Here is a 26,489-nt window from a genome sequence, read left to right as displayed (position 1 = left end):
TGTAATGTGAACCCCTGTCGAAACGTCTCGTCACGCAGAATCATCGTGCGTTTACTGGATCAGCGATACGCGATCAAATTTTGAGTAAATCTTGGTAAAACGGGCAAAAAGACTCACAACATGATTAAGGAGGCCTACAGTGACGCTTCCATGGGTAGATCAGGTGTTTTTTGAGTGGCACAAGCTGTTCCGAGAAGGTAAGGAAAGAGTGGAGGAAGACGACCGCTCCAGACGCCCTTGGACCAGCAAGACCAACGAAAATGTGTAGCGAGTGAAACATTTACGTAACAGTGATCGTAGAATGAGTATCAGAATGATTGCTGATGACTTGAACATTCCTCAAACCCAAGTTTTTGAGATCGTGACAGAAAACTTATCCATGAGGATAGCGTGCGCGAAGTTGGTGCCGGGAGTGTTGTCAGAGGAGGAAAAGGCCAACCGGTAGAATCTTCTTCATCATGTGAATGAGAACCCCGATTTTTTGCCCAGCACAAGACGGCAACGATGCCTCAGCCCCCCTACAGCCTCGACTTGGCCCCGCAAGACTTTTTTCTATTCCCGAGAATAAAATCGACGCTCAAGGGGGAACATCACGGATCGGTAGAGGTGGTTCAACAGGCCGTGACAAGGGAGCTAAACAGCATTCCGGTCCAGGCGTTCCTGGATTCGTACGAAAACTGTAAAACTCATTGGTAGCAGCGTGTAGGTGCGGAAGGGTGCTACCTTGAAAAATTGTAATAGTTTGTACTATTCCCTTGAATAAATTTTGTTTAAAAAAAATGAGTCCTACTACTTTCAGAACAGACCATGTATGCTGTAAAGTGTACAATGCAAATAGGAATGCCAAAATCACAAAAAGAAAAAAAAACAGTTCTTTTTTTTGTGATATCAGAAGAATAGAGTTAAAAAGAGCTGTCTCACCGTGCGCATACTTCAACGTCATATGTAAGCTTGCTTCGTTGTGGTTCTTCCACTGAGACGGTGGCGGTGCCACTGTTAGCTGTAAGTGGGGATATACAACAAAAGTACACAATGAATGAAAGCTAGCAAGCTTCTGCTATTACCTCAGAGCTTACGAAACCAGCTAAAGGTCGAAGATCTCATGCAAGCGCACTGAACATATTCATTGTCATGGGAATCACAGGGAGATTCTTGGCTGCTAACATGTGCTCATAGATTATGGTAGCCGAACTATCCCTTCGATTCCTTGGATGCTGGACGCGAGAGCACCTTCAGCCACTTCTGTTCTTCGAGCTGCGCATCGCACCTGTTGTCTGCCTGACTGCTTTAGCAGTTTGAGGAACCATCGCCATCTCTCACCGCTTTACTTTATGTGCGTCGAGTGCCACCCTGTTCAGCCGCTTATCTTGTTCGTACTGAGCCGCGCACTTAGCACCCTTCGCCGCTTTCGCTGCTTCATGCGCCGTGCGCTAGCCCGCTGTTCTCCAGCATTATCAACTCGTTCGGGAGTCCTGGCCGCCATTTCACCTTCTTGTGCGGCAACATAAACACGCCACTGCCGACGTTGCTAGCTAAATTTCTTTAGATTGTATATAGGCTGTCCATGTACTTTTTTTTTATTGACATGAGCATCAAAGGAGGTGTTGGTGTCTGTGGCGCGGGCTACTCCTCTTCACATAATCGAAGAAACGCAATCCAACTGGCAATATAACGCCCAAGAAAGCACAGCTACAAAACACTACTAACTTTGAAACCCTGAGCCGACTGAGCGACGTCCGACGCGAAAAAAATAGCAAAGCAGGTTGATGTCTCGAAAATGTTGACGGTATTTCAAAATACAAAAGTACCAGAACTTACTTCGACTGTCGCCGAGCAAATCTGCGATAAGTTCTGGAGGGAAAGAGTCAAATTTTTTGGCGTTCTTCGCTCGCGATTTGTGGATGTCAGTCCGAACCGTGATGTTGAACTAGGATGAGAGAGCAAAAACAATTCATGTTTGTGAGTGGCTCAGTGGTTTTATACAACTGGGCGCTAACCTTGCACAGAAGCTCTGGTGGCACGACCACGTTGTACTTCAACTTGACCGAGAGAAGTCCACTACCAGTGCCGCTTGCTTTGACGAACATTTTGCCTCTGATGTCGTGAATCTGGAGTGAAACAGAATGGTCACCTGGTTATTGTACCCCTCATTCGCTTACGCTTAGGATTGCCGCATTTTATTCCTGTCTTTCATTCTGACTCGCCATATGAAGAAAACTAAATTTAGACTACTACCAGGCAATATGCAACACGCCCCAAGACGTCATCGTTTTGACACTTACGTTAAGCTTTCCCCACTGTTTCTGTGGAACCCGAAGGGTCCATGCAACACATTTCAAGGTGGCTATAAAATTCGTGCTTTACGTAGAATTGACGCCAATGAATTTTAATGCCTCGTAAAAGTCCTCAAAAGTTAGCCGGTAGATTGCAAATAATTTTCGAAGGGTTCCCTTCAAGCGGATCGCTGCGATGTCCGCTGTCACTTTCTTGCGAAGGAAGATGTGACGTCAGCAGTCAGGGGTGGCCATTGGTTCGCCAAAAACTAGCAACAATGATCGTAGGCGAAGCAGACAAAGGAGGCGGCGTGCACGGAATGCCGGACATCTTGCTCTTTACTGTGAAGACGTTGTTTGGGATCGAACGGCCAAAAAGTCCTAACAACCGAGTCGGGTAGCAAGGTGATGAGTTCGGGAAGAGTTGTTCCGAACTGTAACCTTCATTTTTTTTCTGGCACACTGTAGTGTATGAGTTAAGAGGGAAATGGCGGAGGGCCATTTTTAATCCTCTATATCTCAGCGCTACATAAGCCAGATCGAAAATTTTTTCGGGAGGGTGATAGGCGTAGCATAACTATCAGTATTTCGGCTTTTCGAACCCTCTGCTAGAAACGTGGCAGGGACCCTTCAAGTAGGTTGTTCTGGAATAATTTAGCAAAAAAAAATAAAATCCGTAGCATTTTCTTTGACATTACTTACGTACCTCAATATGTATGAGGAAGCGCTGTGAACATTCACATTTTGTCGCGCCAAAACACGAAAGCGCTTGTACTCGTAGGAAAGTTAGCGAAGCACATAATGCGAAATAGTGTGCACAGAACGACCACTCACGTCCACTTGCTGAAGGATGGCAGCGTTTTCGCGCTTAAGGCGAATGCTTTTCTGGAAGTCCCGCTTACTGCTAAGGGTAACGTTGCACGTGAGGTCCACGTTTGGCTCCCTTGATTTCAGAGCGAATTCCGTCAACGCTTCAAGGGCCACCACGGTGTCCTGAAAAATAAGAGACAATGATCACAACTTCTGAATATATAATTAAATAGAGCAAGAAAAGGATATGGAAGCACCACTTCGCCCCTCTATCTTGAAGAGACGCGCGTCTTGTCGAGGTGAGCGCCGCGTTAGGATATCACATAAGGGAGGGCACGCGCAACCAGCTAACACTGGCATTCATTTTGCTCCCCGGTAGCGTGGTTTCCAAACCACTGATGGGCACGGTACATTGGTGAATCCCGCAGGTATTTGCCTGGATCCATCCACCTTGGTGACCTTCATAACCCAGCTGAGTGTCGAGGCATCGCAGTAGCCAAGCCTAACAGTATATAACAGCTGTATCATACCGGCGCTAGCCTATGGACGGAAACACGGTGGCAAAACGAAACGCGTTCAGCTTAAATTGAGGCAAACTCGCCGAGCTATGGAAAGAACAATTATAGGTGCAACATTAAGAGGCAGCAAGAGACCAGAGTGGGTCAGATAATAAACGAGGGTTAATGACATCCCAGTCGAAATTAAAAATAATAAATGGGCTTGGACAAAGCGTGTAATGCAAAGGCAGGTAACCGATGGTCGTTAGGGGTAACGAACCGGATTCCAAGAGAAGGCAAGCGTAGCAGGAGTCGGCGGAAAGTTAGGTGGGCCGACGAGATTAAGTTTCCAGGGATAAGGTGGCCGCAACTGGCACAGGACAGGGTTCACTGGACAGATATGGCAGATGTTTTTCTCCTGCAGTAGGCATCGTCAGGCTGGTGATGATGAGCCGAGTTTAGACCCATTTCAAGCCGCAACTCGTTTTCAAGTGCTGATCATCAGGGACCAGCTATGTGATGTGACTAAAAGAATTCACAGGAACATCTAACTCCATAATGTGTTGGTAGTGCAATAACATTAGCAGCTGTTAATGCCTTCACAGAAAGTGGCGGCACTTTCCTCCTCCCAAGGACGCCATCGCCGTAGTCTTCAACAACTTCAACAACAACGCCTGGCCAAATCGTAGCGCATACCAGCAGACAAGAGACAGAGAAATAATGTTGACCACAGGGCGCTTGTTGCCCTTCCTGCTAACGTCTCTCCTCTGTCCCTTCTCTGCTGTCCAGTTATGGTTTCTGGAACAGGGAACCAACAAGCCCACGTTTCAACTTGAGAAAAAGGCTCGCCTGTGTCGATGCGAAAGAGCCGGACGCCGAGCAATGCGTATTGAGCCAGTTGACCACTGCCTTGCTCGTTTCGATGTCGTTGTGAGCAAGCAGTGCAAGCAGCGCATACCCGGTGCCTTCAACGACCACGGGACTGGCCTCCACTCCCGTGCTTAGCGTGGCGCGCACTGCAAGGAACAGAAAATGAAATGCTCACCAAAACATTCAACAGAGTGCCGCCGCGGTGGCTCAGTGGTTATGGGACTCGGCTGCTGACCCGAAAGATGCGGGTTCGATCCCGGCCGCGGCGGTTGAATTTCTTTGGAGGAGAAATTCTAGAGGCCCGTGTACTGTATGATGTCAGTGCACGTTAAGGAACCCCAGGTGGTCGAAATTTCCGGAGTCCTCCACTATGGCGTGTCTCATAGCCTTAGTCGCTTTTGGACGTTAAACCCCATAAACCAAACCAAACCACTCAACAGAGTCTATTAACGGAATATGTTTACCATTGCTTGTGCATACTGCAAACTTTAAATCTTATAGTTTTTCTTGCATGTTCTTTCTCGCTGCATGACCGTAGCATTGCCAGCGAGCCCATAATCAACAGTTATCAAACTATACTTCTCGAATCAATGAAAGTTCCAGTGCGAAAGGCTTTGGTGACAGACTGGTCACTGTTAAGCGCCACGCTGTTTTGCATTATCGGTCAAACACCAATAGCCACTGTACGCGGCCGGGCAGATACCACTAATATAGCTGGCCATCAGCTCCTTTTGGGCGAAACTAACAAAAGGTACCGGTAAGCATGACAAACTTATCCGAACCGACCAATATCGAATATACTGGCACATCATTCGTTTGTGCCATTTTCTATAATGTGTTAAAGGTGAACTCGTCTTTTTGCCGCGGGACCTTGATCTACACGTTCCGAGCATTCTTAGAATCTTCGAATTTATTGTCCTCTTTCTCTCATTTAAATCCGATTAAACGTCGAGGCTCCAGCTTTTTTTTGAACTCGCCGGTGATGGTAGGAGGAGTCAACCATCGTTTCAGCCAGTCCCGTGGCGGCTTGCCGCACCGCCATAGGCGTAGCGATACGTAGCGATTGGCGAAAGCAAAGATCTCACGAGTATATTTATTTCCGTGGGCCTAGTTTGCAGCTGTGTAGTCTCTGACTGGATCTATTTATTCATGGATACCTAAAAAACAAAATAAAAGCTAAAGCGAAGCCACCATGCGACTGCCTGAAAGGCACACCATGCGTTAGTTGACTCCTGCTACCGCCAGCAGCGAGTTCAAAAAAAGGCGGTAGCCTGGAGGTTTATTCCGATTAAAAGTATGAAAATCGTCCGCACAGGACCATAATTCAAGGTTTCTAAGCATGCTCGGAACGTATAGATCGAGTTCCCGCGGTAAAAAGACGTGTTCAGACTCCTTTTTAGTGCACCTTTAAAAGTGCGACGTCTGTGCTTGGATCATTGGGGAATACTGCATCTATGCTCATAGTATCTATGAAACGTACCGCTTCACCTTCCTGGTCCTACTTGCAAGGAAAATGCAAGAATATACTCACTGGGATCAGAGATGAGCTTGTCCTTGAGTGCGGACAGGGTAGCGTACTTCTCCGTGTCGTTGGTTTGGCTGAGGGCGTAAGCAACTAAGGCCACGATGTAAGGCTTATCGCTGCCGATTGCGTTCTCCCGTAGGTACCTCTGAGCCTGCTCCACCGTCTGGCGCAGTGCCTGAAAGTAGGCATTAGGGACATTCGATGGGGAACACTAAGCATGCCTGCACTTAGGCAAGCGGTAGATTATATGAAACTCCTTCAGCAAGTTAGCCACCTCAACTGTGATAAATTTCAATAATGCGACATTCAAATGGAAGTTTGTGATTTCATATATCCAGGGAAAACGTCGCTGTTCGGTACGTGCCTCAACACCAGCCGTGCACTTCCCTCACTATTGCACCGTCTCTGTCTGCGCCCGTAGAAGAACGAGGGCTCCTGCTGACAACACCAACGGCCCACTGTCCACCTCTTCACCGGGCGCAGAGCGCGTACCCTTCTAATGCACCTTCATCTTGAGATGCAGCCAAAAAGCCCAATGGCATGAGTCCGGGAAGCAAACTGCAGAGCGTTGCTAGTGTTGCGAGCAGGTGACCTCATTTTATATTGCCGCCAGGTGTCCTGGCGGTGCCTTGTGCTGGCTGACCAATCTCCGGGACCCATCAGGCCGCCTGGCACGCTGGAGCCTTCGCCTTCAGGAATTTGATTATACAATTGTCTATAAGTCCGGACGTAAACACGAAGATGCCGACACGCTCTCGCGCGCACCCGTTGAGCAAGCTGATGACAGCGCAGAGGACGACCATCGTTTCCTAGGTGTGGTCAGCAGTTCGGACTTGGTGGCAAGGCAGCGTGCTGACGCTGACCTGCGGTCTGTCATAGATCACCTAGAGGGCCATGCTTCCAACGTACCTCGACCCTTTTCCCGCCACCTGTCCTCTTTTTGTATTCGCAATGGCGTACTCTACAAGAAAAACTCACGTAACGGTGACCGGACCTACCTCCTAGTCGTGCCATCAGACCTCCGCGACGACATCCTTTCAGCGTGTCATGATGAGCCCACATCTGGCCACTTGGGATTTACACGCACGCTCGCCCGAGTGCGTCAGGCCTATTATTGGCCTAAACTTGCAGCGACCATCCATCGCTACGTCAGAGGTTGCCGTGAGTGCCAGCGTCGTAAGTCGCCACCGCTAAAGCCTGCAGGTTTGCTCCATCCAATTGAACCACCTCGCACACCTTTTGACCAAGTCGGCATTGATCTTCTGGGCCCATTTCCTGTATCAGCATCTGGCAATAAGTGGATTATAGTTGCGACTGATTATTTGACGCGCTATGCGGAAACCAAGGCGGTGCCGCGCAGTACATCCTCGGAAATCGCGCATTTCTTCATACACCACATCGTTTTACGACACGGCGCCCCGTCTTCCGTAATCACCGACAGAGGCACTGCGTTTACTGCACAGCTCTTGCACGAGGTGTTCCAGCTGAGTCACACGACCCACCGCAAGACTACTGCATACCACCCGCAGTCAAACGGGCTCACGGAGCGCCTCAACAAAACCTTAGCGGACATGCTCGCCATGTACGTCGATGTACAGCACAAGACCTGGGACGAGATCCTCCCATACGTGACGTTTGCCTATAACACGGCGCTTCAGGAAACGACTCGCTTTACGCCGTTTCGCCTCGTCTACGGGCGTGAAGTACAGACAATGCTCGACGCCATGCTTCCGTGCGCCCCTGACGACCAGGAGCTCACGTCGGACGCTGAGGAGTTTACCCGGCACGCAGAGGAAGCCCGGCAACTGGCCCGTATGCACATCCGACGGCAGCAGGCCACGGATGCACAACGCTACAACCAACGACATCGACACGTAGAGTACCACCCCGACGACAAAGTGTGGGTATGGACCCCAGTACGTCGCCCAGGCCTGTCGGAGAAGCTCCTGAGCCGCTACTTTGGACCGTACACAGTGTTGCGCCGTATCACGGATGTGACGTATGAAGTCCTCCCCGATGGCACTCTACCGAGTTCGCGCCGTCGACCTCAGCCTGAGGTCGTGCATGTACTGCGCATGAAGCCTTACTGTACACAGTAAGGGACGTAGCCTCTTCCGCGTGTTCTTTTTATTAGTGCCTGCAGCCGTTGAGCGGCATGTGACCGTTTGTTCTCTTGCTTACTTCCTCCCGTTCACTCAATGTGCGCCCACGTTTTTGCTTTCTTTTTTGGGGAGGGGGAATAATGCCGCCAGGTGTCCCCGGGCGGCGCCGAAAGGACGAAGAAGTGAGGAACTCGCGTGCTCTCGGAGCTGGGACTCTGCTTCTCTGTGGGCGGCTTGCGCCTAGCCTGTGTGATTAAGGACCCATCCGTGACAATATTAGGGCCTTTGAGGATTAGTGTGCAGGTGGCGGAAGTGCTTTACCGCTTCAAAGCGATGTTTTCTCCGAAAGGACGATGTTCCAAACTTTACCTCGAAAATAAAGCCGTTCGTTTTCAACAATCAATATGACGCGACATCTCAGGAGGCAGAACAGATTGGCCGCCCTTTATAAAAATGGTCTATAGACAGTCTGTACTCTTCTTTTTGACTGTGTTGCCTTCCTATACACATTTTTTGTCTACTCATAGTCTATAGACTGTCTCTAGACAAAAGTCTGCTAAAAGGGTACGAGCATAAATCTATAGATTTTCTATAGACTGTCTATAGCATTTCTATTGGCTATAGACTGTTCTCTAGGATTTCTGTATAGAGAGTCTATAGACTTTATAGACAAAAGTCTATGGACGGGCTATAGACTGTCTAAACAAATTTTTGTAAAAGACCGCCCGTACTTCCGGCAACAGTAGCGCAGTTCAGGTGCCTACCCATGGTGATACGGTTACTGTTCCATTCCTCTCCTCATAACCTGAGCTTGTTCCCAAGCTTGCGGCTACACGGGGAAGTTGAATGGTCGAGCTGGAGCTTTACTGCCTTCTTCAGTGTCTTTAGAAGAACTGTACAGTCACTGAAGTCGTTATTCGTGCTTAGTTTGCACGTTACGGTAAGCAGTCTTAAAAATTTCTAGGTGTACGGAACCAAAGCTTTCTTTTTGGTTTTTCCAGGCTGCTTCAAGAGGATGAGGGGCCTTCTCAACAGATACCTTTGCCGCAGTCTTCTTCAGGACCACCCTTACGTGCTTCGAATAAGCGACTCATTGCTCACATCCATATCATCTTGATGTCCTGCATTCAATGGCAAACTTGCAGTCAACTCTTCTCGAGAAATCTGATGACTTCTCATGTTCTCGTTGATGAAAGCACATCACCCAGTGTTCATTTTCTCTCGTTGTTTTGTCAAATTGTCTTACATTTATGCTTTGCCGATTTCAAGCCAGAAGCGTCATTCTGCCCACATCCAAGCAGATACGGCGATGTCTTCGTGTATGGAATGAAGCGACCAGAAATAGCCAATGGGACTCTGGTTGACGTGCCCACTTTCTATCTTGGATCCTGACTACTGAAGACAGCAAGTGAGAATTTCTTGCCTGCGTCATCTGTTTCTCATTGGCTGTGATCAAAACAGGTCTGGTACGAAGACCCTTCTTCAGATGACGAACTTAAGCGCAGTGCCATGAAATAAGAAACGTATGATCCATGCACACTGTCCTGTGTTATGCTGAAAGTTGCCTGGGACCTGCCTAGCATTCCTTCCCTTGCATTAAAATAGGATCCTTACTTGCGTCTGGTCGAGCCCAGAGTCGTACGTGTCCTCCGCAAGATCATCCAGCCAGTCCGCGTCCAACCGCCCCGTTGTGTCGCTCACGGCTGAACGCCGCCACCTCTACGCAACATTATTGGACGATTGGGGTGGAAAGTTTAGTGTCAACGCATACCTTACTTGAAATACTGACTTTACTCTGCAACTAAGATCCCAGCATGCGCTCTGCCGGATAGATAAAGCTCAAGTACCTTCACGGGGCCACAAAATCTGCGTTTGACAATGGCCACATTCATTTTAGCAAAGGCATGCGGGTCCCATTGTTAAAAGTCGTGCCTGCCCGAATTCAGTCCCCCAAAAAACCAGTACAAACGCAACTGGAGCATCAGTATATTGCCAAAAATATCTGTTATCACCGGCCTCCAAAAACACGAACACTAAATACTACCTGCCTGGATAAAAAATTTACCCAATCACCAAAATGACACTTTCCCAGCATTCGTTACAATAAACCACACTCATGACTGGATGTGTAAAGTTGGTGGCTTACAGACTCTAATCACCCGAAAAAAAAAAAGGTAAAACTATTGAGCATGTTCTGCTGCCCGTTACAAAGGCAAGCCCCGTAAGAGTGTTTTCCCCGCATAATTTGTCACCGTGAGCATAACTGTTGCTTTCCTGAAATGATCTGACCATATGCCGGTGAACGTCAGCAGGTACTACATGGGGCGACACAACATGACATGATAATTACCGCTTTGTTGCTGTTTGCGAAAGGGTCGTGGGGACCATTTGTCATGCTCGGAGGCTTCATGCACTCCAAGAAAGTTAGCAGGACAAAGGCTGTCATGGGCACGGACCCTCTGACTCCTCCCTGCCAAAGAAAAAGAACGATGTGAGCGCAATGCTTTCACCGGGCTGAACTGTATCTTTTCTATTCTCACACAAAGCGATCGCAGCAAGTGATCGCAGCAATATTTCTGAGCTAGAAGAGAAAGCCAAGATTTACTTTTTATGAGAAACTGTTGCAACGAGTAATTAGCTTAGCACTTGTGTGATCGTACCAGCATGGTCTTGTGCATGATGGACTTCTGTTCCACATAGCTGCCATCGTCGTTTTGGGCAGCCGCGAGCCACCGCATGCCGCTTTCAATCACGGTGGGGTCGATGTACGTGTAACGCCTCGATTTGCAAAAGATTCGCAGCACGAAGGCCGTCAACCTTTTGAGAAAGGGAAAAGAAACTCAGTTCAGGGCAAAGTATAATGAGTATACCGCGGAAAAGAAGAAAAGAAGCTATGTTGAGAAAAGGAGGCTCTAGGAAAGACTTTAAAAAGGTTGTTTCAGGCTGTCTGAGAGATGCAGAAACAGAAATATAATAGCTGTCGGTCTCTCCGCTCACCTTCATTCAATCTACTGGACATGGTGGTTTGTGCGTTCGAGAGAATTAAAACGACGAAGCTACGGTTATATCGCAGTTTTTCTATGCCTCACATCAGCTCAAGCCTACTCGTAACGCCATAACCAGCGTTCGGCTGCTGAAACCTGAGCTATATGGCTGGAGTGGACAAATTCCACGTCACGATTAACGTTTGTTGTTGTCTTGAGCATCACTCCAAGACATGAACACAACAAAAATGTTGTCCCCATGTTACTTTCAGAAGTAAATCAAGGAGATCTATATCTCGGCCGGAAAGTCGTATTGCAGAACTCACCATACGCTGCTCTTCCTGTGCGTGAATGCGGAAAATGAGCCATCGTCTTTTCGAAACGAAAGTTGCTTTTGATAGCCTGCACGATAACAACACAGGACACGTCACGCACGCTCACATACGCCTTGTTTATTAAAAGTCACCTTCTTTGATGTAGCGGTAACCCTTCTCCTCCAGTGCTTCGTCGATCAGCTTGTTTTGCTTGAGGTACTCGAGAGCGTACAGCGCTGGTGCCATAAGCATCATGTTCTCCTCTCCACTCCCCGAGGGCATTGTGATGAGCGACTCGATGTTCTGAAGCGTCATTTGAACGGATGGTCCCAGCTGATTTCCTGCACAATAATGAATTTTGTTAAATCAGTGATGCTAAGGACCATGTGTTTTTATACTGCGCTGAATGCAAGCGGAAATATTTATGCTGTTTTCCTGGGTTAGAAGAGTACAAAATTTGGCGGCTGAATGTTATACTCCGCCGTGTAGCACCGAAAGCCCGTGGTACGACATCTTTTTTCTAGTGCTTAAAGAGCTTTTCGTATTTAGATTATACAGAAACTCTGCTGCGCGCCAAAGGTGTAAGGGCGGTTCAGATTATTCAGATTCTAGCGTATGCAAGTTTATGGTTCGTAAGGGTTTAACGTCCCAAAGCCACTCAGGCTATGAATGACGCCGTAGTGAAGGGCTCCGGAAATTTCGACCACCTGGGCTTCTTTAACGTACACTGACAAGTACACGGGCCTCTGACACTTCGTCTCCATCGAATGCAACCACCTTTGCCGGGATAGAACCCGCGTCTTTTGGGTCAACTGCCGAGCGCTATAACCACTGAGCCACCATGGCGGCCTAGCGTATGCAAGTGTTCCTTTAAAAGGTCATTTCTATAAAGAAGAGTCCCTGGTTGAATTCAGTTTAACATTAACGGTATCGCGACAGCAACAATATTAATAGCATTCTTATTTCGATGTGCACGAAAGCTCCAGGTTTGTTTTTTCTTGACCTATGTGTACATACCAATGATCATAAGAGAGCACTTCCTTGTATCCGGAATTGCTCCAGGCGGCAGCGTCGTATCTACAGAGATCACTTGTAAGTTTGCGCCAGGGTCCACTGAATCTGTTGGGAAGAACAAGGGCAGATGAAAAATGGAGGCCCACTCCGCAGTCTGAGGAACTGAAGTTTTGATGCGGCAGCATTACAGTGGTCATTTCATCAAAATCACGCCAATGCCCGGCGTCGGGAAATTCGCCGATTGGTAGAGAGAGGTCACGTGACTTCGTGACGTCATCCCAACCTGCCCCTATGGCCACCCTGATTCGTCAAAGAGACTCACGTGACTTTGTAACATCAGCACAACCTGCACACGGTCTCAGGCGGCAATTAATGCTTTTCGCCTTGTAACGTCATCCCAGCATGCCCAACGGTTTGTGAGCAACCTATTTCTAGACAGCAACCTCAATAGAGTATCGATGTGAAAAATCAGAAAAATATGCGATATATGGAAATGTCGCCAGCTTCACAGCATAGCAGATACCTAGATACATAGCAGATGCAAAGTAGACAATGTCGGGAAGCTTGGTTTTGTAATTTTTGCGCGGAGTTAACGTTTTCAGTTTTTCTCACAAACTGCCGTGGCCCCAGCGTTTCGTGCAGAAAGCTGAAGCGCGAGGTTCAATGACCTATAAGCGCGGAAGGTTTGTTTTGTATACCCCCGGCACGTCTGCTGCTATGTCCCATTGACGATGAGGATCATTAGGGAGGCTAATGCCACAGGGTCGCAGGCTAGCTGTTGCCCTGTCTCGCCGACGCCACCGCGCGGGTTCATTAAAGGATCTGTGGTGTCCCGATGCGTCACCTTCCCCTCTCGGCTAATTCCGCCTTTGTTAAACAGCACGACTGGTCTCGACTGAACAGCCTTGTAAGCCTTCGATAATGCCTGTTTGCCGGGTAAATAACGGCGGACTCTGCTTTGTCTGTCTAGTTTAAAACTAATTTGCCTGATTGGCCGCCTACAAGCAACACTTCAATTCGAGAAGGAAAGTATCACGAGAATGCTGCTGAGCGTTTTTAAGCATGGAGTTGGGGATTTTGAGTAGTAGAGGGACAGCAACCATCTTCTTGCTGCCAGAGATCTTTGCTCCGGAGAACTATGACTGAGATGTATGTAGACAGACAGCATGGCTGCCTGTGTTGTTTTATCCTATATCTCCTGGACTATTGCAAATAATATTTAGTACTGCCCTACCGTAATAAACCAAGGTAACCCATGCTACTCAACGACGCCTAATGATCCACTTCTTCGACTCGGCAGAGCAACAACACGACCCGGAACATCGCTACAATATGATTGGACAGAACATTTGCAACCCTATAGGGATAGTTAAATATATTAGTACTCAAAAAGTGAAACATAACAGAAATGAGATGACTAATCTTTTCAGAATTAGGAATGCCTCACGCTCTGAGGAATTTAAAAGCTCTGCTTTAAAGACGGCATCCCTCTCTTGGAGATGCGTTCAGATTTGCTATCAGTGCGTAGCGCTTGGTCATCGATAATGCGAGAATGTGCTCCATCTTATACAGGGTGTTTCATCTAAGCCTTCACGCAATTTTCGAAAATAGGCTTTTCGATTCAGAAGAGCGGTTTTGTTCAGCATAGCGCTGTCAGCGGTGTAGTACATCAGAATACAGTTAAGATGTCTTCACTAGCAGGCTGGTTAACTAGTAATATCGAATAGTTAACATTTTGACCATTGCTGCTAGGATCCAAATTATTGCGAGGCGTGTAGTCCATCCTAAGCAATATTCATGTCAGTTTTTAGAGTTTCAAAAACACGGCTACCCTGGGCGCTGAGGCCCAAGTTGTGGCTATTTCGACCAGTTAGCAGGAGAGGTTGCTCTGCCAGCTAGCTTCTCGAAAAGCATGTATTTTCGGGCGATGTAGCCCAAATTTGTTGTTCCACAGCGCAGAGGGCAACCGTGTTTTCGAAGTTCTAAAAACTGATATGGATATTGCTTACGATGGACTACACCCCTTTCAATAGCTAAGATGCCTTACAGTAATAGTTAAAAATTCTTAAATATTCAATACCGGTTAACTGTTTTTCTAGTTAGCCCGATTTAGCTGGATTCTGATGTACTACACCGCTGAGAATGCAATGCCCCAAAAGCACTCTTCTAACTCGAAAAGCCCATTTTTAAAAACTCTGTGAAGTCTTAGGAGAAACACCCTGTATGTCCAGCATGGAATTTTCGGAAAACGTCTGAAGCTCTACAGAAACTGACAAAGAAAGTCGCACTTGCCTTCGTAAAGCTCTCCTCTGACGCTTCTCGCTTGTCTTCCACGAGCGTTCGTTGGGTCAATGGGCACAGATTCACTTTTCTCTACTGTCACCCCTTCGGGCTGCAAGGGTTCCATAGAATATAGTACACTCAAATAAAACACAATCAGCACTGGTTTTAGCGCACCTGTAATCGCAGGATGGACACATACCAGAGAGCCCAACGTCCAGCTCTGCATGCAGTTAAGATAGCGAATACCATCATAGCCGCAAGAGTTTTATTAAGACATCGGTTATGCGGTCCTTAAGGATCTCAGCAGCGCCCATTTTCTGTCACTTTAGACTATTTAGTGGCAACACCAGTGGATTGTAAGTACTCTTTCATGAACTTTGCGGTACTTAGTAGTATGTCGAAGCAATGTATTAGTCAGCTGTGTTTCGAACGTAAATAACGTCCCATGCATTGACAGCATTGACAAGTAGGGCAAAAAACCACAGGTCTTTAACTTGTTTATGCCTCCATCTACTTGAAGCAAAACGCCGCGCGTTAAGCGGGTGCTGTGACAGTTAGCGTTAGCACAGAGAATTCTTTCAACCATGCATTATTTGAGTCAGAAGGTCTCACGGGACGTTTATCTCGAGTCCGTCCTGAAGGCTTACCACGACGTTTAGTTCCTTCTCGACGACGTCCTCACCCCTTGAGCTTTTCACGACGACCTTGATGATGAACACGCCTTCCTTGAGTGGTACCACAGGAAAAGTGACGCTGGACGCCGAGTTGGCCTCCACCTCCACACGGCGGCGCTCCGAGCGCTCCCCCGGAAGGGCGCCGGTGCACAGGCCTTCCATCCCATAGATGTAGACTTGGCCCTGGCGAACGAAACAACACGATAATGCGTCCTGAAAACGTCGCTTTTTACAAGTATACAGCAGCCGCCGGAATTTCTAGCGAAAAATTTTGCTTCCGAAGTACTCAGCCGCAGACAGAGTCATCCTGTCACAGTAATCCTTGACCACAGCTTCTTTCAAGACAATTTGCCTTTCTTTTCCCTGCGGTTCCTTTACACGTACAGCATCGCAGGTGCTTCTGTGGCTTTTTGCACACAAGTTAGAGCGAAGCAAAGGCGCGGCACGAATGATTACGGCATCAGCTACATCAGAAACATTCTTTTCGGCACCGCTCAACTGCGGCACCAATCCTGGCGCAGTGAGAGAGAGAGTGTGCGCAGTGGTGCCGTAGTTAAGCGATGCGCCACTGCCCTGCAATGACAGGTGCTACCACCGTTGGGGCTTGCACGACAAAGTTGCTCTTCCCGAGTGACCAATCCTTAATTTCGCTGCCACCAGCCATCGTGACCAGGTTGCTCTTCCCGAGAGACCAATCCTTAATTTTGCTGCCACCTGCCATCGTGACCAGGTAGCTCACGAGTGACAAATCCTTTATTTCGCTGCCACCTGCCATCGTGACCAGGTTGCTCTTCCCGAGTGACAAATCCTTATTTTCGCTGCCACCTGCCATCGTGACCAGTTTGCTCCTCCCGGTTGACCAATCCTTAATTTCGCTGCCACCTGCCGTCATGACCAGGTTGCTCTTCCCGATTGACCAATCCTTAATTTCGCAGCCATCTGCCATCGTGACCAGGTTGCTCTTCCCGACTGACCAATCCTTAATTTCGCTGCCATCTGCCATCGTGACCAGGTTGCTCTTCCCGATTGGCCAATCCTTAATTTCGCTGCCACCTGCCATCATGACCAGGTTGCTCTTCCCGACTGACCAATCCTTAATTTCGCTGCCATCTGCCATCGTGACCAGGTTGCTCTTCCCGTTTGACCAATCCTTAATTTCGCAGCCATCTGCCATCGTGACCAGGTTGCTCTTCCCGATTGACCAATCCTTAATTTCGCAGCCATCTGCCATCGTGACCAGGTTGCTCTTCCCTTTGACCAATCCTTATTTTCGCTGCCACCTGCCATCATGACCAGGTTGCTCTTCCCGACTGACCAATCCTTAATTTCGCTGCCATCTGCCATCGTGACCAGGTTGCTCTTCTCGATTGACCAATCCTTAATTTCGCTGCCATCTGCCATCGTGACCAGGTTGCTCTTCCCGATTGACCAATCCTTAATTTTGCTGCCATCTGCCATCGTGACCAGGTTGCTCTTCCCGAGAGACCAATCCTTAATTTTGCTGCCACCTGCCATCGTGACCAGGTAGCTCACGAGTGACAAATCCTTTATTTCGCTGCCACCTGCCATCGTGACCAGGTTGCTCTTCCCGAGTGACAAATCCTTATTTTCGCTGCCACCTGCCATCGTGACCAGTTTGCTCTTCCCGGTTGACCAATCCTTAATTTCGCTGCCACCTGCCGTCATGACCAGGTTGCTCTTCCCGATTGACCAATCCTTAATTTCGCAGCCATCTGCCATCGTGACCAGGTTGCTCTTCCCGACTGACCAATCCTTAATTTCGCTGCCATCTGCCATCGTGACCAGGTTGCTCTTCCCGATTGGTCAATCCTTAATTTCGCTGCCACCTGCCATCATGACCAGGTTGCTCTTCCCGACTGACCAATCCTTAATTTCGCTGCCATCTGCCATCGTGACCAGGTTGCTCTTCCCGTTTGACCAATCCTTAATTTCGCAGCCATCTGCCATCGTGACCAGGTTGCTCTTCCCGATTGACCAATCCTTAATTTCGCAGCCATCTGCCATCGTGACCAGGTTGCTCTTCCCTTTGACCAATCCTTATTTTCGCTGCCACCTGCCATCATGACCAGGTTGCTCTTCCCGACTGACCAATCCTTAATTTCGCTGCCATCTGCCATCGTGACCAGGTTGCTCTTCTCGATTGACCAATCCTTAATTTCGCTGCCATCTGCCATCGTGACCAGGTTGCTCTTCCCGATTGACCAATCCTTAATTTTGCTGCCATCTGCCATCGTGACCAGGTTGCTCTTCCCGAGAGACCAATCCTTAATTTTGCTGCCACCTGCCATCGTGACCAGGTAGCTCACGAGTGACAAATCCTTTATTTCGCTGCCACCTGCCATCGTGACCAGGTTGCTCTTCCCGAGTGACAAATCCTTATTTTCGCTGCCACCTGCCATCGTGACCAGGTTGGTCTTCTCCGATTGACCAATCCTTAATTTCGCAGCCATCTGCCATCGTGACCAGGTTGCTCTTCCCGATTGACCAATCCTGAATTTCGCAGCCATCTGCCATCGTGACCAGGTTGCTCTTCCCGTTGACCAATCCTTAATTTCGCAGCCATCTGCCATCGTGACCAGGTTGCTCTTCCCGATTGACCAATCCTTAATTTCGCAGCCATCTGCCATCATGACGAGGTTGCTCTTCCCGACTGACCAATCCTTAATTTCGCTGCCATCTGCCATCATGACCAGGTTGCTCTTCCCGACTGACCAATCCTTAATTTCGCTGCCATCTGCCATCGTGACCAGGTTGCTCTTCCCGTTGACCAATCCTTAATTTCGCAGCCATCTGCCATCGTGACCAGGTTGCTCTTCCCGACTGACCAATCCTTAATTTCGCAGCCATCTGCCATCGTGACCAGGTTGCTCTTCCCGATTGACCAATCCTTAATTTCGCTGCCACCTGCCATCATGACCAGGTTGCTCTTCCCGACTGACCAATCCTTAATTTCGCTGCAATCTGCCATCGTGACCAGGTTGCTCTTCCCGATTGACCAATCCTTAATTTCGCTGCCATCTGCCATCGTGACCAGGTTGCTCTTCCCGATTGACCAATCCTTAATTTTGCTGCCATCTGCCATCGTGACCAGGTTGCTCTTCCCGAGAGACCAATCCTTAATTTTGCTGCCACCTGCCATCGTGACCAGGTTGCTCTTCCCGAGTGACAAATCCTTATTTTCGCTGCCACCTGCCATCGTGACCAGGTTGCTCTTCCCGATTTACCAATCCTTAATTTCGCTGCCACCTGCCATCATGACCAGGTTGCTCTTCCCGACTGACCAATCCTTAATTTCGCTGCCATCTGCCATCGTTACCAGGTTGCTCTTCCCGAGTGACAAATCCTTATTTTCGCTGCCACCTGCCATCGTGACCAGGTTGCTCTTCCCGATTTACCAATCCTTAATTTCGCTGCCACCTGCCATCATGACCAGGTTGCTCTTCCCGACTGACCAATCCTTAATTTCGCTGCCATCTGCCATCGTTACCAGGTTGCTCTTCCCGATTGACCAATCCTTAATTTCGCAGCCATCTGCCATCATGACCAGGTTGCTCTTCCCGACTGACCAATCCTTAATTTCGCTGCCATCTGCCATCGTGACCAGGTTGCTCTTCCCGATTGACCAATCCTTAATTTCTCAGCCATCTGCCATCATGACCAGGTTGCTCTTCCCGACTGACCAATCCTTAATTTCGCTGCCATCTGCCATCGTGACCAGGTTGCTCTTCCCGATTGACCAATCCTTAATTTCGCAGCCATCTGCCATCATGACCAGGTTGCTCTTCCCGACTGACCAATCCTTAATTTAGCTGCCATCTGCCATCGTGACCAGGTTGCTCTTCTCGATTGACCAATCCTTAATTTCGCAGCCATCTGCCATCGTGACCAGGTTGCTCTTCCCGATTGACCAATCCTTAATTTCGCAGCCATCTGCCATCGTGACCAGGTTGCTCTTCCCGATTGACCAATCCTTAATTTCGCAGCCATCTGCCATCATGACCAGGTTGCTCTTTCCGTTTGACCAATCCTTAATTTCGCTGCCATCTGCCATCGTGACCAGGTTGCTCTTCCCGTTTGACCAATCCTTAATTTTGCTGCCATCTGCCATCGTGACCAGGTTGCTCTTCCCGAGAGACCAATCCTTAATTTTGCTGCCACCTGCCATCGTGACCAGGTAGCTCACGAGTGACAAATCCTTTATTTCGCTGCCACCCGCCATCGTGACCAGGTTGCTCTTCCCGAGTGACAAATGCTTATTTTCGCTGCCACCTGCCATCGTGACCAGGTTGCTCTTCCCGACTGACCAATCCTTAATTTCGCAGCCATCTGCCATCGTGACCAGGTTGCTCTTCCCGATTGACCAATCCTTAATTTCGCTGCCACCTGCCATCGTGACCAGGTTGCTCTTCCCGACTGACCAATCCTTAATTTCGCAGCCATCTGCCATCGTGACCAGGTTGCTCTTCCCGATTGAGCAATCCTTATTTTGGCTGCCATCTGCCATCGTGACCAGGTTGCTCTTCCCGATTGACCAATCCTTAATTTCGCAGCCATCTGCCATCGTGACCAGGTTGCTCTTCCCGAGTGACCAATCCTTAATTTCGCTGCCACCTGCCATCGTGACCAGTTTGCTCACAATTCGGTGGGCAGGTTGTGATATGACACCATAAGGACACGTGACCTGGGTGGCCCACCTGCTGCTCCGCGGATTTTTCGCTCACAATGCCCACGACACCGGAATTTCTGCACAACAGGAGCTTTAACGCTGTCGCGTTAAAAGATGCGCTCACCTGGATGGGCACAGTGCCGTAGTTGTAGACGGAGACGAGCACCTCAATTTGCTCGTTGCGCACCACCTTGTCAGGCAGAGCCACCTGGAGGAAGACGGGCTGAAAGGCGCGCACCTCCTGCGCCTCGGGCACGCAAACTCCCCCGGTTGGCGAGACGCTCACCGCCTGCACCGACCACGTGGTGATGCTGTGCGGAAGGCTCACCGCGAAGTTCGCTACGCCGTCCGGCCTGGGCAGTGAGAGGGCACCACGCTATTATTAAGGCGAAAGCCTTTAATGCCTCATCGTTGTCGACAGAAAGTTGTCAGCAGAGGTGTCACACTTTTCGGTTGGTCGAAATGGTTTTGGTTTGGTTTATTGGGGTTCAACGTCCCAAAGCAACTCAGGCTATGAGGGACGCCGTAGTGAAGGGCTCCAGAAATTTCGACCACCTGGGGTTCTTAAACGTGCACTGACATCGCACAGCACACGGGCCTCTAGAATATCGCCTTCATCGAAATTCAGCCACCGCAGCCGTGATCGAACCCGCGTCTTTTGGGTCAGCAGCCGAGCGCCGTAACCACTGAGCCACCGTGGCGGGGCAGGTTGGTCGAAATGGTTATGACGTCAGAGCGCGCGGATTCAAAGTAATGAGGTCATCCACGGATGCCTGATGCCCCTTTTGGTGGAGACGACAACTAATAAAATAGTTGTCGTCCGCTCCGACAGGGGGCGAAATGCTACTGCAGTTGCTAGAGTTACTCAGTAACTCTAGTGGGTGCCGTCAATGCCAAACAGTGCGCCAGGAAAGGCTTTTGCTTTGCAGCCCTTTAGAGAGCAAAAGTGCCCCTGAATTTTTTACTGCCAGCTGTTCACCGTCAACTCTGAATTAAAGTGTGATTTGTGTAGGGCCACATTCATGAGCAACTTTCGGAAGGGGTGCTTATATTTAGCACAGTACATGTTTCAGACTTTTTTCGGCGAAGACAAACTGGAGCCAATGGGTGCTTTTTTTTGCATAGAGACTTTCTCGCTTGTGTTCGATGCAGAGATTCTTAGTTGTGTCTTGAAGCCAGATAATAGATGTGTGCTGTGTTTACTAATGACATGACAACAGATATTAGGGCCCCCAAATTTAATATCAAGAACAGAAGGTATAAGACTTTTTGTGTCCTTCATAACGTTGCGTCTAGCGCTCGTTTAGGTCTAATGGTGTCTTCGGCTGCCGGCACTAGAAGCGGCGCCACACATTCGGTCGGCCACCGTTCCTTCATGCAGCGCTGCACGTTAGCGCACCTGAAGTTTGCTCCCACTGCACCAGCGCCACTTCTCCCCTGCCGGTCATTTTGGCGTTTGTGTCCGGGCAGGTCGCCGGCGGAGCGCATTGAGCCAGCAGCCTGTCGACTGGTATGCGCGTGCTGCTCACGCCGCTGGCACTCTCTCTTTCATTGTGAGCACGCGCCGTCCTGCTCGCGGGCGCACAAAAGTGGTGTTGCCGCTCGCTGTGAGTCATGGCTGGAATTCCGCGACGTTCTAAGAGTGGAGAAACTTGTGTCAGGGGCTGTCACAGTAGTTCTCTGAACATCAACGGCCAAGGACTGCCCGTGGAGTTCTACAGATTTCCTGGACATGTCCTACATTCTTGGGGGAAAAAAATTAATATTGGAAAATGGTAACGTACAGTAAAGGAAATATTGAAGATAATGGTCCACCCTTTCTATATGTAGCAAAATCTTAAAAATGTTTCATTGCTCGTATCGAGCAGTTGACGATAGGAAAAACGTTAATACGAAAAAAAAATGCAAGCCTCTCGATGGGAGATTGCTATAGTGAAATCTTCCAGTATATGAAAAAAAAAATGCGTTCATACACTGTTTTCTATTCAAAGGTGTTTGTCCGGAATTGTTGGGTATGAAATGGATGAGAAGGAGAAACGGCAGGCCTCGATAACTGCTGTGGGCAGGGTGAAGTAAGCGTTTTTCTGTTGCTAAACATGTTTGGTATGTTGGACGCGTAATATTCTGAGCAGTTTTTGCTGTAATTCACTAAGCATGCAGTGTTTTGTAAAGCTCGCGCTAACGAAACTTATTTTTTTTGCCATTTTTTATTTTGGAGGCTGACAACAACAGCTAGAGGCGTTAGGCAGACGCGTGTGAGGCAAGGTCAGTAATCGCCTCAATGTTCCGACTTGTGACGCCTGGCTCAATTTTCGATGTTGCTTTACATGTAAAAAATTTCTAAAAATAAAAATAATGAAAATGTTTGCTTGCATATGAATGAGCGTTTGCATATGAGCGATGGCTCTGCGAATAAATTGTTTTGGGGATGCGCGTGCGCTGTAATCGGCATTAAAATAGATATACCAACCGCTTATCTCCGTTTAGCGATTGACCAAACTAGAGCATTTTTTCTCTTAGCCGTATATAGCAAGCAGCTGGTAGGCGCATTTCGTGCGTGTTTTCGTTTTTCTCTTCAGCCTCGCGTGTCGCATTAAGGCCACTTTATTTTAAGTTAAAATAAAAATTATTTCCATTATTATTCAGCGAAGCAAGTAACAAAATCCTCATTATTTGGCCAACAAGCCTGCATGCACCGAACTGCTCAGCCACACAACGAAATTAAGTATCTTGCGAAGATGGCTGCGCCACAAAAAAATGGTATTTACCTCGAATTCCATGTCTTAAAAAATCTCGTCATTTACTTGTGATACACATTTCGCCGTTGCGGTACCGGCTTTTTCGTCAACCATCTGCTTCACGGAGTGGGCCTGATCCACTAGCAGTTCTTGTTTTCAAGTTTGCGCAGCGAAAAAAAAATTCACTGTCCACTATTTGTCTTAACCTACATCTCCGAGCGTACTGCCGCGACAGAAAGAAATGCGAACAGCGCGGTGCCTAGGCGCTCCGCTGTTGGAATTTATTTTCATCACGCTTATACTTGGCTCGCAACACAAATACGCTAGAGACATCCGTGATACAATAATGTACCACTCTAGCGACTTTTTGTTACTACCGAGATAAAAACGCATTAAAGATAAATTCCGACTACGCAGCGCGTCGGCGCCGTGCTGTTCACATTTCTTTCTAGCGCCCCTGTACATTTTGCTAATCCTCTGAAGCTCGTCAGCGTTCAAGCACGAGGGGAGAAAGCCAAAAAAGCTCGCGACTGCACCAAGAGATTTGCAGCCTGTCCAACACGTGCAAAGTACGTGCAGAACTGGCTTTTTTTCAGGAGAAAGCGCGCTGCTCGCGCAGCTACTCAATGGGAGGGGTGAGCCATTAAAACCGACTCTGGAAGCGCGCTAGCAGACGCCGCTAGCGGTAGACTTTGACGACACCATGGAATTTAGCTCGGTTATGGCGGAAAGGAGCTTCAGCGAAGAGGAAGAAGAGACAAAGTATATTTAAATAATTTTTTAGTATAAAAGCTCTTGCAATCCATTTTTTTACGCTGCACTCACATAACCAGTAGTCGGGACAGCCCACATGCCTTGCCCATATATGAGAAAAATAAATGTACGAGTAAACACTTTTCGTCCCCCTTTAGTTTATGCACGGGACGGCTGTGAGACGTCTGTTATTACACCGTACTTTGTGGCAGTGCGTATACATATGCGAAAGGCTGTATCACTAAAGCAAAGGCGTGCCGAGCTGAGATTGCATTGAGAATCGCCGACAGATAACTTCAGAAGTTACTCTAGCTGAATTTCTACAATGTTTAGTATATAAAAACCAGTAAACATAACGCAGTGATGTGGCGTCTGACGAATCTGCACCACCATAACCGCAGCATTTCACAAGCACGCGCGCGTGTCGCCCACCATTTCTAGACACGCCTGGTTCAAGCACGGTTCCGTGTACTTTTACTGGAGTGCTCGTTTATTTGAACATGTTGCTAACCTTAATTGTCGCCGGCTGCTAGTAAGGATGGACTCCAATACCTGAGATGGTCTCGGAGGCCACTTTAAAACAGTGGGCAGCAAGAGTTACGGCACTCAACGAGTGTTTCGCACGTTCGGCTGAGATCATGTGCCTGCGACACATAGGGACGCCCTACTCTTGTCGTGTTTCCCCATTTGCCTGCTCACCGGCGCGGAAACAGTGCGTCTCAGCCTAAGGCGTCATAAGCTATACTGTGCTATAAAATCGACGACCACCATCATCAAAGAACAACGTTACCCATGGCATGTGCAACACTGTTATAGGGCGGAAAGTCTACGGTCAGACTACTGTGCAGGAAAGCTTCATAGTGATGGTTCAACAGCGCAAACACACACAGACCAAGAAGGAGACAAGACACACACAGCGCTGAAAGCGCTGTGTGTGTCTTGTCTCCTTCTTGTTCTGTGTGTGTTTGCGCTGTTGAACCATCACTATGAATCTACACCAACTAGCCCAATCTGCAGTTCTTGTGCAGGAAAGCGTTGCGCAGAATCCTGACCTTGACTCATCCACTTTGTGGCGTGGAGCATTTCCACGCGAACTGACCGTGAGAGGCAGAAGACAGGAGCAAGTTGATTAATCAATAAAGACCGTCTTATGGCTAAAAAGTGATGGATAGATTTATAATGGCCGTCTTATGGCTAAAAAGTGATGGATAGATTTATAATGACCGTCTTATGGCTAACTACTGATCGACTGACTGATAATGACCGTCTTATGGCTAACTACTGATCGACTGACTGATAATGACCGTCTTACGGCTAAAAAGTGATGGATAGATTTATAATGACCGTCTTATGGCTAACTACTGATCGACTGAGTGATAATGACCGTCTTACGGCTAAAAAGTGATGGATAGATTTATAATGACTGCCTTGTGGCTAACTACTGATCGACTGATTGATAATGACTGCCTTAAGGCTAACTACCAATCGATTGACTGACTGATTCATTAATAATGGCTCACTTGTGGCTAGCTACCTATTGACTGATTGGTTGGTACGACTGTCCTGTGGATAACTACCCCTCGATTGATTGATTGATTGATTGATTGGTTGATTGATTGATTGATTGATTGATTGATTGATTGATTGATTGATTGATTGATTGATTGATTGATTGATTGATTGATTGATTGGTAAAGACAGTTTTGTGGCTATCTTCCGATCGATTGTGGCTAATTACCGGTTGATTGATAATGGCCGTTTTGCGGCTAATTACTGATTGGTTGATCGGTCGTGACTGTTATCTGGGTATTGATGGATGGGTCGATAGTGGCTGTCTACTTGATATTGATTGACTGATGGATCAATAGTGACTGTCTTCTGGGTCTCGATTCACTGATGGATCAATAGGGACTTTTCTGGGCATTGATTGATTGATTGATTGATTGATTGATTGATTGATTGATTGATTGATTGATTGATTGATTGATTGATTGATTGATTGATTGATTGATTGATTGACGATCGATTATTCGATCGATTGGGACTGCTTTATGAAGAATTCTTAATAAATTGGTTGCGATTGGTTGATTTTATTCAATGTGAATTGCTTACCCAATCACTTGCTCGTCGAAAAGCCACGTCTCTCGAAAATCCTTCCGTATCATGGTTCCTGGCGATTCATAACTGTCCTCGATCTTGTCCACGTTGAACTTATTGCCCGAACGCGTTCGTCCAGTCTCTGGTTCCGTAAAGCTTGCTTCTGCGGGGTCGTACGGAATCCCTGCGTACACGTGAAGGAAGCCGGGTTTTCTTTCCGACGACTCTTGTACAAGACACACAAGTTGAGTGAAAACCATAAAGACAAACGTTTGATCGGTTTTACTATGATCTCTCTATAGGCAAACACAACAGCTACTTTCTTTGTATTTTCATAGAAGCCTAACTACGCATATTAAATATGGAGTTCCCACTCCCTAGCCACGGAGTCGACAGGTAGGGGCAACGAATTCAGCGCGCGCCACTGCATACAATTGGCGTTTATGACACGCTGCCGACGAGTCTTCGTACACGCTTTGCACCCACCTCGTGGCAACGGTTAGGTCATTGTGCCACCTTACAACAGAACTAGGAAATGAAACGCCGCGGTGCGAGCAACGGTTATGTACGGAAGCGCATAGCCCAGCAAGTATACTTAACTTAAAACAAAAAAGTACCTTATTCGCGAAGGTCTTTCATTAATCGCGTACAACTTCCTTTTTAAAAGTTAAAACGAATAACGAGAGGTAGTGAAAAGGCAGTGTGTGCTAGTTTTCATTACCTGTACTTTTCAGAGGGTGGTTAATATAGTCACCATTGAGCTTCGTATTACGTTCGATACATGGCGTAGCGAAATAATTACTAGAGGCCTTCCGGAGTATTATAGTAGAGTGCGAAAACACCTGCGCAAGCAACGGCATCGCGGATT

At 48.0% G+C, this 26,489-nt stretch overlaps 1 protein-coding gene across 3 annotated transcripts in view; it reads right to left on the bottom strand.

The window, feature by feature from the left end:
• The window catches only part of LOC149335428 (complement C3-like), a 70,912-nt gene that overhangs the window by 12,707 nt on the left and 31,716 nt on the right, over nucleotides 1-26,489 (bottom strand). For 2 of the 3 annotated variants that reach the window (XM_089552117.1, XM_089552119.1), the window contains exons 18-33: nucleotides 25,637-25,805; nucleotides 20,158-20,386; nucleotides 15,320-15,529; nucleotides 14,682-14,781; nucleotides 12,393-12,494; nucleotides 11,528-11,716; nucleotides 11,388-11,463; nucleotides 10,738-10,894; nucleotides 10,428-10,547; nucleotides 9,692-9,796; nucleotides 5,982-6,150; nucleotides 4,430-4,596; nucleotides 3,108-3,266; nucleotides 1,998-2,108; nucleotides 1,819-1,927; nucleotides 922-1,000 (exon numbers count right to left, since the gene is read on the bottom strand). In XM_089552117.1, coding sequence (XP_089408243.1) covers nucleotides 922-1,000; nucleotides 1,819-1,927; nucleotides 1,998-2,108; nucleotides 3,108-3,266; nucleotides 4,430-4,596; nucleotides 5,982-6,150; nucleotides 9,692-9,796; nucleotides 10,428-10,547; nucleotides 10,738-10,894; nucleotides 11,388-11,463; nucleotides 11,528-11,716; nucleotides 12,393-12,494; nucleotides 14,682-14,781; nucleotides 15,320-15,529; nucleotides 20,158-20,386; nucleotides 25,637-25,805 — 2,251 coding nt within the window. The remainder of the gene's footprint in view (nucleotides 1-921; nucleotides 1,001-1,818; nucleotides 1,928-1,997; nucleotides 2,109-3,107; nucleotides 3,267-4,429; nucleotides 4,597-5,981; nucleotides 6,151-9,691; nucleotides 9,797-10,427; nucleotides 10,548-10,737; nucleotides 10,895-11,387; nucleotides 11,464-11,527; nucleotides 11,717-12,392; nucleotides 12,495-14,681; nucleotides 14,782-15,319; nucleotides 15,530-20,157; nucleotides 20,387-25,636; nucleotides 25,806-26,489) is intronic. The other variant, XM_089552118.1, reaches the window with a different exon arrangement.

This window comes from Amblyomma mixtum, chromosome 7 (genome assembly GCF_055824585.1).
Source record: "Amblyomma mixtum isolate Tamu chromosome 7, ASM5582458v1, whole genome shotgun sequence".
NCBI lineage: Eukaryota > Metazoa > Arthropoda > Arachnida > Ixodida > Ixodidae > Amblyomma > Amblyomma mixtum.
The sequence above is the reverse complement of the archived record's forward strand: the minus strand, read 5'-3'. Positions and strand labels throughout refer to the sequence as shown.